This window comes from Apium graveolens, chromosome 5 (assembly GCF_009905375.1).
Source record: "Apium graveolens cultivar Ventura chromosome 5, ASM990537v1, whole genome shotgun sequence".
Classification (NCBI taxonomy): Eukaryota; Viridiplantae; Streptophyta; class Magnoliopsida; order Apiales; family Apiaceae; genus Apium; species Apium graveolens.
Genome location: NC_133651.1, coordinates 311,188,626 through 311,204,855, shown reverse-complemented (window position 1 = coordinate 311,204,855; position 16,230 = coordinate 311,188,626). Strand labels below are relative to the sequence as shown.

At 32.7% G+C, this 16,230-nt stretch overlaps 1 protein-coding gene and 1 long non-coding RNA gene across 3 annotated transcripts; both read left to right on the top strand.

Moving 5' to 3' along the window:
• Positions 1-2,414: 2,414 nt before the first annotated feature.
• LOC141662138 (uncharacterized) lies at positions 2,415-5,585 on the top strand. 2 transcript variants are annotated; one of them, XR_012550273.1, is made up of 6 exons: positions 2,415-2,615; positions 2,680-2,728; positions 2,939-3,191; positions 3,582-3,663; positions 4,147-4,217; positions 5,315-5,585. It is a non-coding gene; the product is annotated as an uncharacterized LOC141662138 (long non-coding RNA). The 2 variants fall into 2 exon arrangements; XR_012550272.1 differs by having other exon boundaries at positions 2,416-2,728.
• A 3,248-nt stretch (positions 5,586-8,833) lies between these two features.
• On the top strand, positions 8,834-9,834 carry LOC141661241 (uncharacterized). Its single transcript, XM_074468227.1, has 2 exons — positions 8,834-8,887; positions 8,956-9,834. The coding sequence occupies exons 1-2, from the start codon at positions 8,834-8,836 to the stop codon at positions 9,832-9,834; spliced, it is 933 nt and encodes a 310-aa protein (XP_074324328.1).
• The last annotated feature ends 6,396 nt before the right edge of the window (positions 9,835-16,230 follow it).

The window sequence follows — 16,230 nt, the reverse complement described above, 5'->3', positions numbered from 1 at the left end:
TCGAGAAGAGCCCTACGAATTTTATGAATAAAAATGTGGAAGACGAATAGGATCTATTTATAACGATACAAAACTTTATATCTTAACCTACAAGTTATCCATATTAGAATCTGATCCAAATTTTAGGCCTGTTATTCTAATTCAATTTTAAATCCTAATCTTAATCAAATTTTAATACTTTTTTCTATTATTCTATTATTAATCGATATCTAAAAATTTTGGGATATTACAGATCAATCCACCAAAAAGTTTTTAAACAGTCTTGTTTATTTACTTTGTGTTTGAATACTTGAATTCTTTTAATCCAAATTACTGCATATTTATTCACAGTTATATATATTTAAAAGAGTTTTTAAATTTTCAAAAGAAACTAGAATTCCATTCAACCCCCATTCTATAATTATGTTGTTAGATTGTTAGGGAATAACAAAAGTGAATATTGGCCTACTTCTGTCAACTCCGAAAGTGGCATTAAAGCTCTCCACAAATTAGATGTATTTGAATCATTGCAAATATTTGGATCAGATTTATGGTTGCTCCATGTACATGGATCACCTAAGTTAGCAAACCATTCCATGATTGTGTCACCACCTACTACTTTAATTCTCTCCATTGCTTTCCTAAAGGTGAACTATGAAGATGCATTACGAGTTCTCCAAAATAGTGTGTACATCAATGGCCCCGTAAATTATTTTTTGTAATTCCTGCCAAGGTGCCTACAACATTACCTTCTCTTTGTTGATGGCCATATATGTTCAAGTGCAAGATTAATGCCCTGCATTTGTAAATAAAATACATTAGTAAGCTAAATTAGGAAAAATTAAGAAAAAGTAAATAAATCAAGACAAGTCACCTTTTTCCTGTCACTTATGATTGTTTAGTCCTTTCTACTTGATTCTTTCAAAATCAAGTAATTATTCTACAGAAAGAATGACCAGTTTTCCTTGTCTTTTACACTCACCACTGCATATGCTAATAAAAAAAATTCATAATCATTGTTGGCATCCATTCCCACTGCAGATAGTAATACACCCCCATATTTTTCTTTCAAGTGAGTCTTATCAACACCTATAGGAGGTCTACAACCTGCAAGAAATCCCTTCCACATGACAGTGAGTGAAATGAATCCAGTTCTGAATAGTAGCTGCTTAGGTATGCTCTCTGTTTCAGCATAAGAATAATATGCCTTGGACTCTGGGTTTATGTCACAGATGATCCTTGTATAAGCTAGAAAATCCTTGTAAGGATTCATTTGCCCCCCCCCCCCAAAGCTTCAATAGTATACTTCTCCATTATGTACAATGTTGATTGTTTCTTATAAATTCCATATCTCTGCAAAAGCAACTCATTCAAGGCCTTCCCTGGAATTTCAGGGTTTGCTCTTATTTCCACTAGCAACTTTGAAGAAGCCCACTTCACATCACATATGGGACTATAAGTCTCCAACCCCTTGCAGTTATGAGTATCGGGTTCAATCTTCTTCAAAGCGCATGTTTGACCATCAGGCATCTTACTTGCATGTATCCTCCAACCACAATTTTTAGCATAACAAGTTAATGTGTATCGTTTATTGTCAGCTACCAAAACATTAATAGCAAATTCCTCACGAATTGCATAGTCTTTACGGGTATTCTTGAAGTGAAATTTGTCCATAAAAATCATCCAAGACCTTAACACAATTTTTCCAAATTCCTTATCTTTGTATAACACTTCATTCCTGTATATCACTTATGTACACACACAAAGAGATACAATTATGACATACTTAGATATATAGTTTGAAGGTGGATAAATCATACCTGATAGGTGAGAGTTGTTCAATTGTTATTGTTAAACCTCTGATTGTTGTTTATACGCACTTGATCGTTCGTCAACGATTGTGTGTAGAATCGCCTTAAGCTTTCTTTCTAAGACCCTAACCCGACATTTGTCTATATGTATATGACGGTTTGTATGGCTTAGGACTATTTTATGGGATATCATAATTTTTAAGTAATAGATTATATGTTTATTACTTTTTAAATTTAAAATATTCGTATATAACGTGGCACTAACGTTTCGACCAATAGATGTCTACTGTGCATCATCAGTTATTACCAGGAGAGTACCATCACTACTAGAAATAGTGCCTACGACATCACCCCTTTAACATCGGTTAGAAATGTCACCGATGTTAAAAGCAGTTTTAACATCGGTCGCTTTAAAACCGATGTTAAAGGTGTTGTAAGATATCGGTATCTTAACCAACCGATGTCTATAATCATTTTTAAAAATATAAAAAAGGCCCGCTTCTCTCTTTCCCCCGTTAATACACCAAAAATTCCCCCTGACCAAAAATTTTATTCTCAGTTTTTCCCCTTAACCAAAATCGTTTCCCCCCTCTCTCTCATTCTCTCTCCTCTTTCTCTCTCATTCTCTTTCTCCCTTCTCTCTCACTGTCTCGTCTCTCTTCTCTCTCATCTCTCATTGTCTCTCTTCTCAATCACTCTCTATAATTCTAATTATACCCGTATTTGTACAAACCTTTAATTAAACTCGATTAATTCCTAAATTGAGCTCGATTGGTGCTAAATAATCTTGAAATAAGTTGGGTCTACTCGATTTGTGTGAGAAAAGTAAGTTTATTTCGAATTTATTTTCAAATTTTATGTTTTTATTTTAATAGAGTTTTATTTACAGGTCTCTGGAGCTTTGTTAGTATTGAAAGAAGTTGTGTTTGCTTGATTAGGTAAGATTAACTTCTAATCTACTCGATTAAAAGTTGGTATGAATTATTAATCTTGAAAAAAATTGGGTTTACTGATCTATATAAGCTGTACCGTACCGGTGGCCTTGTTATTGTTACTGGTGTAATGTTCACTGTGGAATGAAGTCCAGAATTGAAATTGAACCTTATTGATCTTATTTTTCCTCTCCTTATTTCCCCATTTTTTAACAGGGCAGGACAACGGATGAGCTTGATAGAATCTGAAATGTTCTGTAGGTGACATCTAAACAAGATCAGAAGCAATATTGGCAGCATAGGATGAACCTTACAGATTTGTTATAGCCAAGGAATTTTCCGAAGCTTACCTATCATTCCATTGGGGGCGTAGAATGGGAGATGATCTTTGAACTCCAATTGACAAAAGCAAAAGTCACCCAGCTACTTTGACAACCAACAAGTATGGGGTTGGAAAAATGGAGCTCAGGTATATTTTTCACATTTTTTGATCTTTTTTGTTTTAGGTTGCAATTCTCTTAATTTAATGATTATTATTGTAAGTAATGTAATACACATTTTCATTTATAGGGTGATTTCAAGTCTTGTGAGGCTTGAATTTTAGTCAGCAACTTGTAAATCGATTCACATGTTTGTTGATGCAAAAAGTCCAAGTCTTACTTCATTTTACCTTACAATGCACATGTTTCTGCTATAAACAGAATGGTACTTCACATTACTTAAAGGGATTGGTTATGTGCCTAGCGTATGTAGTGATTGTTGCTTGTTTTTTTGTTCAAAAACTTCCTAGTTGCATGCTGAGTTATCTGCTTGTAATTTTTGATAATTTTTTTATTTCTCTGTAATTCCGTTACTTCAGATCCGGCAATTGGCGCAAGAGATCAGTGAATTAACCACCGCAAATCCTATAACTATCTATACTGGAAGTTCAAGCTCTAGCGGTATGAAAAATGAATCATTTCAAGCACTTGTTGTCCATGAACATTAACAACAGACAATCCGGTGCTTGTAGCATACCTTATCTAATGTTCTGCCTGGGATCATTGTAACTTGATATTATTATTAACTGATAGGTGATGCAGTTTAGTTTAAGTAACCTAGGTTTAAATTTGGAAAGTAGGCATGTAGCTGATTAAACTTCTAAGTTTCTCCTATTTCTACTTCTGTACATCTGTTTGTCATCACTTCTGCACAGAATTCTCTTAATCATATCTTATTAAAGATAGACCTCCACTAATTGTGGACTATTCTCCCTGGTGATTTAATGTCGGAAGATCATCAGCTGTATATAAGTTTAAGCTACACTCCGTCAATTGATTCAACAAATTGATAGAGTCTATTAATGGACATGGATGATTTCTTAGCGTTTAAATGTACTTATAGCAATTTGCACTTGTGTTTGAACTTCTCAATTCTTCTCACAGGAAGCTATTCTTCATATTTAATGCCAGTGGCTGCCCTTGGAGCAATGGGATATTGTTACATGTGGTGGAAGGTAATATTTTTTTTCCTAATCAATTAACAGTTGGTCTACTTTTGAATATTATGATGTTATAGATTCTTATATGATTCCATATGATTCTGCAATCACTGGCTCATGTTGCTCGTCACAATGAGCATTAATATAACAAGCAAATCATTTAGAGTAAGCTATTTTGAATTAAGTACCTGGGAGTGCACCTCTGGGCAGCTCAGGTCCACAACTAAATCAGATATGGTTTCTTTAACTATTGCAGCTACAACCACAATCCTAAATCATTAATTTTGGTCTATTATACCTTATAGATATTGAGAATATTTTAGAAAAATTCTATAAATTTTAATTAAATCTGTCACAAACAGTATTAAAAAAACAACCTGTATTTCTCTGGTTCATGACTATAAATTGGAATTGCAGTTCAGTGTTCCTACAATTGGAAGCCAAAATTAATAGTAGGACTTGTGCATGCCAAAAGGAACAAAATCAAATTAATAAAGGCAGCCTCTAATTCTCCCATGTCAGCCCCATATATTGAAAAATCAAAATGAAGTGGACACCACCACTGCGATTGTTGAAACTTATATCTTTCCCATGCTAAATTCACCTCCTCTGCTATGTTGATCGTGCAATTTTTCTTGAATTCATTTTTACACATTTACGGTTAACTGATCATCGTCAAGTGAGTCAAGTGATTCGTAATGGGTTATGTCGTAAGTCAATTCTACACATTTTTGTACTAGTTCCTATTTTGTCTAATTTTTAAGTGTTTTTACTTCATTACTCTCTTCTTGCTTTATTCTTTCATTTTATTGCATTACAGGAGTTTGATGAAAGCCTTCAACAGGTTGATCCTGGTACAGTCACATTACAATTCACATCTTGTGCTATTGTCATTTTGCCTCTATACTAACCATATATGCTCTTGTTTTGTGCTTTTACCTTTCTTCTAAAAGTCGGCTTATGAGTCCAATTCATCGTAACCAAACACTAACACTTAGCAGCGCTAGGTCATGTTAATTTGCAACTATATGTTACAACTGTATATGCATATGTGCTTGAAAGAGATGTTGCTTGTCTAGAACAAAGCATGATTGTTCTTGCTCTGTGACTAGGGAACACAAAGGCAAGAACTATGAAGTCATTGACGAAGCTAGAGCTTTTTTGGGAACTGTACGTGATGCTACCAACTTTGCTTCAGTTGATACTATTTATGATTCAGCAGCACATCCATCCGGGGAGAATTGCATGGGGAATGCGGCTTTAGTGAGCTAGATAGGTTAGAAATGTGATTGTAAGTAGATAGTTTTTGATGTTCATGTAGATGTAGATATAGAAATATGTTGGTTGAATGCTGATATATAAGTTTTTTGGTATATATTTGTTCTCGTTTAAGATTGTTTTTTAATTAATATAGCTTTTAATTATTAACCAACTGTTATAAAAAATAAGCAAAACACAACAATTTTGATAGGAAAAATGATGTAAATAGGGACTTTCACATCGCTAACCTAAGTGAAACCGATGTGATATGCCATATTTAACATCGCTAACCTAATTAAAATCAATGTGATATGCCATATTTAACATCGGTTCTATGTAGCAACCGATGTACTGTACAAAGTAAGACATCATTTCTTTTAAGAATCTGATGTCTATCAGTTTAATTTTCTTCCTTGTTATATGTTTATAGTGCTTCTTAACCTCCTAATTACCATTTTTCACAATCTAGTTTTAACATATTATTAAAAAAAGGGCTAATTATACATCAGTTTGCTAAGAAAACCGATGTTTATGTACATCTTTAACATCGGCTAAAAACCGATGTTAAAGACCCCTACCTTTCTCTACACATGTGAATACATCGGTTTGAAAAAAAAAGACATCAGTTTATAATCGATGTCTAAGGGCATTTTTCTAGTAGTGCATGTATAGAAGGCAGAAACGTGATGGTACCAATGAGAAAAGCAAATTCTACAAGGGTACCATCGAGAATATCCCTAATATTTATTGAATAAACACACATTATAATTTTTATTTGTTTATATTTCGTGTAAGTGTGAACATGATCATTTGACATTTTTAATTAATTCTTTTATAAAATATCGTAGATTTGAGTTGGTGTAAAATTCGTGATTTTATTTATTAGATTTTAGATATTATTTCGTTTAGATAAATATTTTAATTTAGAATATTCCGGAAACTTTTTGTGTAAGTTATTGAGGGAAAAGATTTGTTATTTGTGGAAATAAGTGTAAAAATAATTTAGAAAATCGAAATCTTTTTAATTTAGGTAATTGTGTGTGCCAAATATTTTATTTTTGGAATTTACTTGGAGAGGTTGTAAATTTTAAAAGGAAAATTATTATATCCTAAATAGAATTAGGGTTTCGTTTGCCTATATAAGAACCCCATAAGATAATAATAAAAACTCGTCCCGACTCTCTTCTTCGACAGGTACGACTCTATTTCAGCCATTTTATTTGTCCTGAGATTAATTGCTTTGTTTCTTTCATGTTATTGGGGCTGTTAGTATTAAATAATTAGTACAATTCAAGTGCATGTAATTGATCAGGGATGCTATGCTTTTGACCTTTTATTTTAGCTTTTGTACTATTCATGTTTTTACGTACTTGTTTTGAAATTACTACAACATGATTTGTGTTATTGTAGAGATCCTAGTTTTCTTTTTAGACTTAGATGTTACTTATTTTGACACAATATGCATGCTAAAGTATTATTTTTAAACAGATTAAAAATAATAAATTATGCTTACTCAATTAGAAAGCATGTTAAAGTTTAATTCAGGGTGCCAACTTGTTACTTGTTTATTACTAGTAATATTGATAAATGTGTAAGGATTATTTTTAAAAAAAAAATAAAAAAATAAAATTTTGCAAGCATGTCTAATTTAGCTGTGTTCCTTTTGTTTTCTAAATTATTTGGATAAATTTATGTGCATATGTTATTGGGCTCAAGGCCCGATTGGTTTTATTGATTTTTGTACAAAGTCTTTATTTAGTTATTATATTATTTTAGTATACTGTGATGCAGGGTCCGACTTTTGGTATGGGGAGTGTGCAGGATTCTTTTAATTTAATATTTATACATGCATGCATGCCTTATCATAAGTATAATATGTGATCTTGATTTGTTACATGATTAATTAGTATGTTGGACTTTTAAGGCCCATGTATGTTTGCATGCTTATGGTCTGTTAGTTTTGTTTATATAATTTATTTTAATTAGATTGTGTCAACATGCTTTAAGTCTCTGGATACTTAAATGTAAAGTAAAATTATGGAGTCTACCTCGATTTAGTTGTTATATTAATTATTTATTTATTAGGTTTTAGCTTCTATTAATTAATGACGAGTGCTTTGTTCTGTGTTAATATGATATAGCATGACGCCTGTTTGTAAAATTTGTATAAAATCTGTTATAGATTAAAATAATTAATTATGTTCTGCCTGTTAATTGTTAGGTTTGTTCGTGTTGTTAATTTCGGATTTTTAAGTGTCGACTTTGAGGTAAGTACTTTTGACTTACTTTTAATTTTCGGAAAAGATATTTCAGTTCTGTTCTTAATTTCGTATAAGATTTAAGAAACTTTGATTTCGAAATTAGAAGATATAAGTATTTGTGAATTTTAGAACCCAGTCTCTACGATTTTGAACCGTTCGTAATTTACGCTATAGTTCCGGAACTAGCCTTAGATACCCTTAGTAGGCGCACAAGTGTGCAACTTTAGATACCTATTAAGGGCGCGTAATTATTGAACTTTAGATGCCGACCACTGGCAAAGTGTGGTATAAAGAATAAGAATAAGAATTAGATGCCGGCTACTGGCAAAGTGTGGCCGTAGATCAAGATTGTGGTATTTATAAGAATTATCGGTTCGTTCTGTTTTATTCTGTTTTGATCTGTTATAAAATATGCTCTGTTCTGTTTTAAATTCTGACTTTTTAAAATATAAAACTTTGGGTTGGATTTATTTTAGAAAATGTTTTACAAAATTATTATTGTTTTAAGAAAAATCGTTTTATTAAAACACCCATTGTTTTTCTGTTTAAGAGTTGGTCAATTTGTACTTGCTGAGCTTCGTAGCTCACCCCTTTTTATATTTCAGGTTCGGAATTTTGGAGCATTTAAGATTAAGGAATGAGAACTATGTGGAGATCTGTGCTGCTTCGTTTTGTGCTATTTGAATTAGAATAAAGATTTTGTTTTTAGAGAATAAATTTAATTATCCGTTAGACAATTATTATCGGATTTGTGGAGTTGCGTCTCTGTTTTTATGATTTTGATTATTGAGTTTGACCGCTGCTTTGACCTTCGTGATATATTTGAAATATCGAATAAGAATCTATTTTATTTAAGTTTTGGTATTTAGATTTAATAGTCCGGAAGTGCGGGCTGTTACAGTTGGTATCAAGAGCAGGCTGTTCTTCGGAGTGTATTAGGTATGAGACTAGTACATTCCCTAAGATGCGATCCTGTAGACTATCGTATAGGTCTTAAGAAATTATATTTGATTTAGATATTTATTTGTGTGATTATTTGATATGTTTGACTTTTGTGCTTTTTGATTATTGACTACAAGTTTAGAAATTATTTTGTGGGTTTTAGAAAAGATGGATGGAGATAATCAGAACAACAACGAAAATCAGAACAACAATGGAAATCAGGCAACAATGATGAAGGAGGAAACGTCTTTGACCAGCTGGCTGAAACTCTAGCTGTACTTGTGAATCAGCAACCAAAGCCCAACATCGTCTCTCAGTACAAGCGTTTGAACCCGCCAACTTTTGATGGAGCAACTGATCCGACAGTAGTTGAGATGTGGATCCAAGAGATGGAAAAAGCTTTTGGACTTCTTGGGAGCAATGAGCAGCAGAAGGTGACCTTAGATGTGTACCAATTGCAAGGAAGCGCTTACGACTGGTGGCTTATGGAGAAGAGGAAGAACGAGACAACAACGAATCTTGAAGAAAATCCTGAACCGTACACTTGGGAAAAGTTCAAGAAGGCTTTAGAGGACAAGTACTTTCCTAGAACAGTTCGTCTGCAGAAAGAGAGAGACTTCATTCGCCTTCAGCAAGGGGATAAAACCGTCATTCAATACGAAGCAGAATTTGCAAAGCTTGCAAAATACGCGTCGACCTTAGTAGCTGATGAGAGCAGTCGAGCACGAAGATTGGAAGAGGGACTTCGAAGCGACATCAGGAACTCTGTGGCGTCTTTTGAACTTCAGACATACGAGGCTGTCCTCAACAAGGCGTTAGTGATCGAAAGGGGCTTGGCAGAATCTGAAAAGGCGTCTGGCAGCTGGAATAAGAGGCGGTTCACTCAAACTAGTGGGCAATCTTTTCAAGGGGGACCACTCAAGAAGCCACACGTGTACGATAACATCGGAGGTCAAGGTGATCGAGAAAGGTGTTCGAGGTGCGGCAAGAATCATCCCGACAAAGTCTGCCGTTGGAATACAGGTACTTGTTTCCATTGCGGAGAAGTAGGACACAAGATTTCGAATTGTCCGCACAACCCGCCACCGCCACCAAGGAAGGAAGCAGATAACAAGATGGGCAAAGGACGAGTATTTCAGCTCACAGGAAATGACAACTATCGCAATTAAGGTATGATTTCTTTTCTTTAGCGACTTATTTAATTTAATTTCATTTTTATGAATTTGGGGACCAAATTCTTTTAAGGAGGGAAGAATGTAAAATTCGTGATTTTATTTATTAGATTTTAGATATTATTTCGTTTAGATAAATATTTTAATTTAGAATATTCCGGAAACTTTTTGTGTAAGTTATTGAGGGAAAAGATTTGTTATTTGTGGAAATAAGTGTAAAAATAATTTAGAAAATCGAAATCTTTTTAATTTAGGTAATTGTGTGTGCCAAATATTTTATTTTTGGAATTTACTTGGAGAGGTTGTAAATTTTAAAAGGAAAATTATTATATCCTAAATAGAATTAGGGTTTCGTTTGCCTATATAAGAACCCCATAAGATAATAATAAAAACTCGTGCCGACTCTCTTCTTCGACAGGTACGACTCTATTTCAGCCATTTTATTTGTCCTGAGATTAATTGCTTTGTTTCTTTCATGTTATTGGGGCTGTTAGTATTAAATAATTAGTACAATTCAAGTGCATGTAATTGATCAGGGATGCTATGCTTTTGACCTTTTATTTTAGCTTTTGTACTATTCATGTTTTTACGTACTTGTTTTGAAATTACTACAACATGATTTGTGTTATTGTAGAGATCCTAGTTTTCTTTTTAGACTTAGATGTTACTTATTTTGACACAATATGCATGCTAAAGTATTATTTTTAAACAGATTAAAAATAATAAATTATGCTTACTCAATTAGAAAGCATGTTAAAGTTTAATTCAGGGTGCCAACTTGTTACTTGTTTATTACTAGTAATATTGATAAATGTGTAAGGATTATTTTTAAAAAAAAAATAAAAAAATAAAATTTTGCAAGCATGTCTAATTTAGCTGTGTTCCTTTTGTTTTCTAAATTATTTGGATAAATTTATGTGCATATGTTATTGGGCTCAAGGCCCGATTGGTTTTATTGATTTTTGTACAAAGTCTTTATTTAGTTATTATATTATTTTAGTATACTGTGATGCAGGGTCCGACTTTTGGTATGGGGAGTGTGCAGGATTCTTTTAATTTAATATTTATACATGCATGCATGCCTTATCATAAGTATAATATGTGATCTTGATTTGTTACATGATTAATTAGTATGTTGGACTTTTAAGACCCATGTATGTTTGCATGCTTATGGTCTGTTAGTTTTGTTTATATAATTTATTTTAATTAGATTGTGTCAACATGCTTTAAGTCTCTGGATACTTAAATGTAAAGTAAAATTATGGAGTCTACCTCGATTTAGTTGTTATATTAATTATTTATTTATTAGGTTTTAGCTTCTATTAATTAATGACGAGTGCTTTGTTCTGTGTTAATGTGATATAGCATGACGCCTGTTTGTAAAATTTGTATAAAATCTGTTATAGATTAAAATAATTAATTATGTTCTGCCTGTTAATTGTTAGGTTTGTTCGTGTTGTTAATTTCGGATTTTTAAGTGTCGACTTTGAGGTAAGTACTTTTGACTTACTTTTAATTTTCGGAAAAGATATTTCAGTTCTGTTCTTAATTTCGTATAAGATTTAAGAAACTTTGATTTCGAAATTAGAAGATATAAGTATTTGTGAATTTTAGAACCCAGTCTCTACGATTTTGAACCGTTCGTAATTTACGCTATAGTTCCGGAACTAGCCTTAGATACCCTTAGTAGGCGCACAAGTGTGCAACTTTAGATACCTATTAAGGGCGCGTAATTATTGAACTTTAGATGCCGACCACTGGCAAAGTGTGGTATAAAGAATAAGAATAAGAATTAGATGCCGGCTACTGGCAAAGTGTGGCCGTAGATCAAGACTGTGGTATTTATAAGAATTATCGGTTCATTCTGTTTTATTCTGTTTTGATCTGTTATAAAATATGCTCTGTTCTGTTTTAAATTCTGACTTTTTAAAATATAAAACTTTGGGTTGGATTTATTTTAGAAAATGTTTTACAAAATTATTATTGTTTTAAGAAAAATCGTTTTATTAAAACACCCATTGTTTTTCTGTTTAAGAGTTGGTCAATTTGTACTTGCCGAGCTTCGTAGCTCACCCCTTTTTATATTTCAGGTTCGGAATTTTGGAGCATTTAAGATTAAGGAATGAGAACTATGTGGAGATCTGTGCTGCTTCGTTTTGTGCTATTTGAATTAGAATAAAGATTTTGTTTTTAGAGAATAAATTTAATTATCCGTTAGACAATTATTATCGGATTTGTGGAGTTGCGTCTCTGTTTTTATGATTTTGATTATTGAGTTTGACCGCTGCTTTGACCTTCGTGATATATTTGAAATATCGAATAAGAATCTATTTTATTTAAGTTTTGGTATTTAGATTTAATAGTCCGGAAGTGCGGGCTGTTACAGTTGGTATCAAGAGCAGGCTGTTCTTCGGAGTGTATTAGGTATGGGACTAATACATTCCCTAAGATGCGATCCTGTAGACTATCGTATAGGTCTTAAGAAATTATATTTGATTTAGATATTTATTTGTGTGATTATTTGATATGTTTGACTTTTGTGCTTTTTGATTATTGACTACAAGTTTAGAAATTATTTTGTGGGTTTTAGAAAAGATGGACGGAGATAATCAGAACAACAACGAAAATCAGAACAACAATGGAAATCAGGGCAACAATGATGAAGGAGGAAACGTCTTTGACCAGCTGGCTGAAACTCTAGCTGTACTTGTGAATCAGCAACCAAAGCCCAACATCGTCTCTCAGTACAAGCCTTTGAACCCGCCAACTTTTGATGGAGCAACTGATCCGACAGTAGTCGAGATGTGGATCCAAGAGATGGAAAAAGCTTTTGGACTTCTTGGGAGCAATGAGCAGCAGAAGGTGACCTTAGCTGTGTACCAATTGCAAGGAAGCGCTTACGACTGGTGGCTTATGGAGAAGAGGAAGAACGAGACAACAACGAATCTTGAAGAAAATCCTGAACCGTACACTTGGGAAAAGTTCAAGAAGGCTTTAGAGGACAAGTACTTTCCTAGAACAGTTCATCTGCAGAAAGAGAGAGACTTCATTCGCCTTCAGCAAGGGGATAAAACCGTCATTCAATACGAAGCAGAATTTGCAAAGCTTGCGAAATACGCGTCGACCTTAGTAGCTGATGAGAGCAGTCGAGCACGAAGATTGGAAGAGGGACTTCGAAGCGACATCAGGAACTCTGTGGCGTCTTTTGAACTTCAGACATACGAGGCTGTCCTCAACAAGGCGTTAGTGATCGAAAGGGGCTTGGCAGAATCTGAAAAGGCGTCTGGCAGCTGGAATAAGAGGCGGTTCACTCAAACTAGTGGGCAATCTTTTCAAGGGGGACCACTCAAGAAGCCACACGTGTACGATAACATCGGAGGTCAAGGTGATCGAGAAAGGTGTTCAAGGTGCGGCAAGAATCATCCCGACAAAGTCTGCCGTTGGAATACAGGTGCTTGTTTCCATTGCGGAGAAGTTGGACACAAGATTTCGAATTGTCCGCACAACCCGCCACCGCCACCAAGGAAGGAAGCAGATAACAAGATGGGCAAAGGACGAGTATTTCAGCTCACAGGAAATGACAACTATCGCAATTAAGGTATGATTTCTTTTCTTTAGCGACTTATTTAATTTAATTTCATTTTTATGAATTTGGGGACCAAATTCTTTTAAGGAGGGAAGAATGTAAAATTCGTGATTTTATTTATTAGATTTTAGATATTATTTCGTTTAGATAAATATTTTAATTTAGAATATTCCGGAAACTTTTTGTGTAAGTTATTGAGGGAAAAGATTTGTTATTTGTGGAAATAAGTGTAAAAATAATTTAGAAAATCGAAATCTTTTTAATTTAGGTAATTGTGTGTGCCAAATATTTTATTTTTGGAATTTACTTGGAGAGGTTGTAAATTTTAAAAGGAAAATTATTATATCCTAAATAGAATTAGGGTTTCGTTTGCCTATATAAGAACCCCATAAGATAATAATAAAAACTCGTGCCGACTCTCTTCTTCGACAGGTACGACTCTATTTCAGCCATTTTATTTGTCCTGAGATTAATTGCTTTGTTTCTTTCATGTTATTGGGGCTATTAGTATTAAATAATTAGTACAATTCAAGTGCATGTAATTGATCAGGGATGCTATGCTTTTGACCTTTTATTTTAGCTTTTGTACTATTCATGTTTTTACGTACTTGTTTTGAAATTAGTACAACATGATTTGTGTTATTGTAGAGATCCTAGTTTTCTTTTTAGACTTAGATGTTACTTATTTTGACACAATATGCATGCTAAAGTATTATTTTTAAACAGATTAAAAATAATAAATTATGCTTACTCAATTAGAAAGCATGTTAAAGTTTAATTCAGGGTGCCAACTTGTTACTTGTTTATTACTAGTAATATTGATAAATGTGTAAGGATTATTTTTTTAAAAAAAAAAAAAAATTTGCAAGCATGTCTAATTTAGCTGTGTTCCTTTTATTTTCTAAATTATTTGGATAAATTTATGTGCATATGTTATTGGGCTCAAGGCCCGATTGGTTTTATTGATTTTTGTACAAAGTCTTTATTTAGTTATTATATTATTTTAGTATACTGTGATGCAGGGTCCGACTTTTGGTATGGGGAGTGTGCAGGATTCTTTTAATATAATATTTATACATGCATGCATGCCTTATCATAAGTATAATATGTGATCTTGATTTGTTACATGATTAATTAGTATGTTGGACTTTTAAGGCCCATGTATGTTTGCATGCTTATGGTCTGTTAGTTTTGTTTATATAATTTATTTTAATTAGATTGTGTCAACATGCTTTAAGTCTCTGGATACTTAAATGTAAAGTAAAATTATGGAGTCTACCTCGATTTAGTTGTTATATTAATTAATTATTTATTAGGTTTTAGCTTCTATTAATTAATGACGAGTGCTTTGTTCTGTGTTAATGTGATATAGCATGACGCCTGTTTGTAAAATTTGTATAAAATCTGTTATAGATTAAAATAATTAATTATGTTCTGCCTGTTAATTGTTAGGCTTGTTCGTGTTGTTAATTTCGGATTTTTAAGTGTCGACTTTGAGGTAAGTACTTTTGACTTACTTTTAATTTTCGGAAAAGATATTTCAGTTCTGTTCTTAATTTCGTATAAGATTTAAGAAACTTTGATTTCGAAATTAGAAGATATAAGTATTTGTGAATTTTAGAACCCAGTCTCTACGATTTTGAACCGTTCGTAATTTACGCTATAGTTCCGGAACTAGCCTTAGATACCCTTAGTAGGCGCACAAGTGTGCAACTTTGGATACCTATTAAGGGCGCGTAATTATTGAACTTTAGATGCCGACCACTGGCAAAGTGTGGTATAAAGAATAAGAATAAGAATTAGATGCCGGCTACTGGCAAAGTGTGGCCGTAGATCAAGACTGTGGTATTTATAAGAATTATCGGTTCGTTCTGTTTTATTCTGTTTTGATCTGTTATAAAATATGCTCTGTTCTGTTTTAAATTCTGACTTTTTAAAATATAAAACTTTGGGTTGGATTTATTTTAGAAAATGTTTTACAAAATTATTATTGTTTTGAGAAAAATCGTTTTATTAAAACACCCATTGTTTTTCTGTTTAAGAGTTGGTCAATTTGTACTTGCTGAGCTTCGTAGCTCACCCCTTTTTATATTTCAGGTTCGGAATTTTGGAGCATTTAAGATTAAGGAATGAGAACTATGTGGAGATCTGTGCTGCTTCGTTTTGTGCTATTTGAATTAGAATAAAGATTTTGTTTTTAGAGAATAAATTTAATTATCCGTTAGACAATTATTATCGGATTTGTGGAGTTGCGTCTCTGTTTTTATGATTTTGATTATTGAGTTTGACCGCTGCTTTGACCTTCGTGATATATTTGAAATATCGAATAAGAATCTATTTTATTTAAGTTTTGGTATTTAGATTTAATAGTCCGGAAGTGCGGGCTGTTATAGTTGGTGAATTACTTAAATACATATATATTACATTATTTACTAAACACATGTTATGTATTTATTATTTATATTTTTCTATAATGACTATCTCTATATGTTACATATTGATCAAAATTATTATCTTAATTGCAACTTTAATTATTTAGAAATATATAGATAATTAAATTAATATAAATGAAAGGGAAAACATAATCAAAAATTTAGTTTCATAAATTGTAATAAGTAAGTTAAATTTTACTTTTTAGTGACACACATGTTAAGTGTTTGATTAAAAGTATAAACAACATAGTATCATAGTGATATTCAAGGGAGAAAATGAATGGGTTGACTCAGTTCGATTCCAGTTAACAATATTTTTTCAAAATATAGTAAATACACGGGAAATTTTGTCATTCACAAGAATAAAATGTCTCA

Excerpts from the sequence above, each read along its gene's own strand:
- LOC141661241 (XM_074468227.1), top strand. The coding sequence starts at position 8,834 with ATGGATGGAGATAATCAGAACAACAACGAAAATCAGAACAACAATGGA. Across the intron at positions 8,888-8,955 it reads AGAACAACAATGGAAATCAG|CAACCAAAGCCCAACATCGT; the intron begins GCAACAATGATG and ends CTTGTGAATCAG.